The following is a 2,163-nucleotide window of genomic DNA, read 5'->3' as shown; positions in this document are numbered from 1 at the left end:
CGCCGGACCCGCCGGTCCCCGGCCTCAGCCTGCGCCTTGCTCCCCGTTAGGTCCTGCATCCTCAGCGAGGTCTCCACGCGCTCGCGCTCCAAGCTCCCGGCGGGAAAGAACGTGCTGCTGCTGGGTAAGCGCCCCCCACCTCTCCCGGCCCCACCCCGAACCACCCCGGCTCGGGGGCCGGTCCTCCTACCGGCTCGCTCGCTCCCCTTCTTTTGTGCGGACGGCCCGGCGCGGCCCAGCCCGGCCCAGCCCGGCCGCGCCCCGCCTCCCGACCTGTCGCTGACAGCTGGGAGGGGGAAAAGGGCACCCGGCCACCCTCAGGCCTCGGCTCCCAGGGGTGCGGAGGGCGGCCCGTCCGCCTTCCCTGGGAGAGACGGAATGGGCAGCCCACCCGAGGGGCATGCTCAGTGGCCCCCTAGAAAACGAGGACAGTCTTTTTCTTTCTTCACAGAAGTCGGCCGGGGAGGCTCTCGATGAGCGCTCCTGGGCCGTTAATATTTAATTGCTGACTGTAAATTGACTGGTGGTCGGGATAGGTGGTCCTTATTAGATGCAGCGTTTTGGGAGGGAGGGTTCGGTGTGCCCCTGTTGCAATGGCCTTTTTGGCTGTCAGTGATCATGAATTTTGGAAGGGTCTGTGTGGTACACCGTTCTAGTTTCGTTCATCAGCCGGATGGATAGCATAATGAGAAATGGCCGAATGTCTCAGTTTTCCTTATTTTGTACCTCCTCAGTTCTCCGTTGTGTTGTTGTCTTTATTGACTGGGGGTGGGTGTGGGTGTGGAGAGGGTTTATCTAGGGAGAATTACTTCAGGTTCACAGCTTTTCAGGTTCAGCTCCTGAATCATTTATACAGGCAAAATTTCTTTATTTTTTTGCATGCAAGATGCTGGAGTTTTGCTTATGAAATACATATTTTAAAGCATGTCTATTGATATCTGAAGACTTTTTTTATACATCTGAAAGCAAAAAACAAAAACAAAGACATGCTACTTGACAGAGTCCACATTAATAGGAGTGATTAGAAAGATATTACTTCTTTTTTGTGAACTGCTACTGACGTATAGAATACATAAAATGATGGAGAGCTAGTTGAAAAATTAGCTTTGTACCTTCCTTTGTAATGTGATCAAAAGCACCTAGTGCTTTGGATTAGCCTGGATTTGAGTTAAGGCCCTGTCACAAGCTCTATGATCTTAAGCAAGTCTTGTGCTATCTGTAAACTTCAATTTTTTTTCCTTCATCTTTTATGAAAATGTAAAAATAATAATGTTTGCCTCGGGATTTTGGGAAAGATTAAATGATTTAATAGTTGTAAAATGAAGACGATGCTATGATTTTGTGATGAATTTATCTTAACTAAATTTATCAGAACTCTTTAAAATTTTGAATTAGTGCTTACATAACTGATATTGATAAGACAGAAATTAGGATCCAAAAGCAAACAACAACAACAACAACAACCAAAACCCCAAAATAGAAGAGAAGTTCCAGAAAATGGCTAAATAAAATGGACTTAAGACTCTATGATGTCACTGATTGTAGTTTAATTAATCCAAGTTAAATAAGACAGCAGACACTGTCATTGTGAAGATAAGAATGATGATTTTTTTTCCCTTTGTGCCAGCACACCTTGGGTTTACCTTTTTTTTAATTCATTGATTAGGTTTTTTTTTCATTTAATAAATTCTCTACCATTACTGTTGTGCATAGGGTATTATATGGATGGTTAGGGATCGCTTGTGGTGAAAGCAACGGTGACACTTTTTGTTTACTTCTTGATACATAATGTGTACTGAGGTTGCCCGTGTTTATTTTTTTTTAAGTACTCTTTGACACTGGGTCAAACATAAAGACTAAGTGTACTTAGAAGCTCAGACTCCTTTGCTCCTCCATACTTAGAATAGATTAAATTTCCCCTTTTTAATTTCTTTTTATGAACTTAATTGTTCAGAAAGCTCTAGCTGGTGTCGAGTTATATAAGGCAGAAGTTTAATACTTTCAATACTTTTCATGAAGTTTCAGCTTTGGAGGAAGCTTTTCTTCCAGCTTTGGAGAAGCATATTTTTTTTTTTAATTGTGAAAATACTGTACAGAGGGGTTACAATTACATGGGCAGGATAATGAGTACATTTCTTATCAAGCATTGTAGCCTCCTCCTTT

General features: G+C 43.5%; 1 protein-coding gene across 1 annotated transcript in view; it reads left to right on the top strand.

Moving 5' to 3' along the window:
* The window catches only part of Dync1li1 (dynein, cytoplasmic 1, light intermediate chain 1), a 51,636-nt gene that overhangs the window by 375 nt on the left and 49,098 nt on the right, over nucleotides 1–2,163 (top strand). The window contains exon 2 of the mRNA XM_013028473.1: nucleotides 51–124. Coding sequence (XP_012883927.1) covers nucleotides 51–124 — 74 coding nt within the window. The remainder of the gene's footprint in view (nucleotides 1–50; nucleotides 125–2,163) is intronic.

The sequence above is a fragment of the Dipodomys ordii genome, unplaced genomic scaffold (genome assembly GCF_000151885.1).
Source record: "Dipodomys ordii isolate 6190 unplaced genomic scaffold, Dord_2.0 Scaffold110, whole genome shotgun sequence".
NCBI classification, from domain to species: Eukaryota; Metazoa; Chordata; class Mammalia; order Rodentia; family Heteromyidae; genus Dipodomys; species Dipodomys ordii.
Note: the sequence above shows the minus strand (reverse complement) of the source record. Positions and strands in the feature narration are given on the sequence as shown.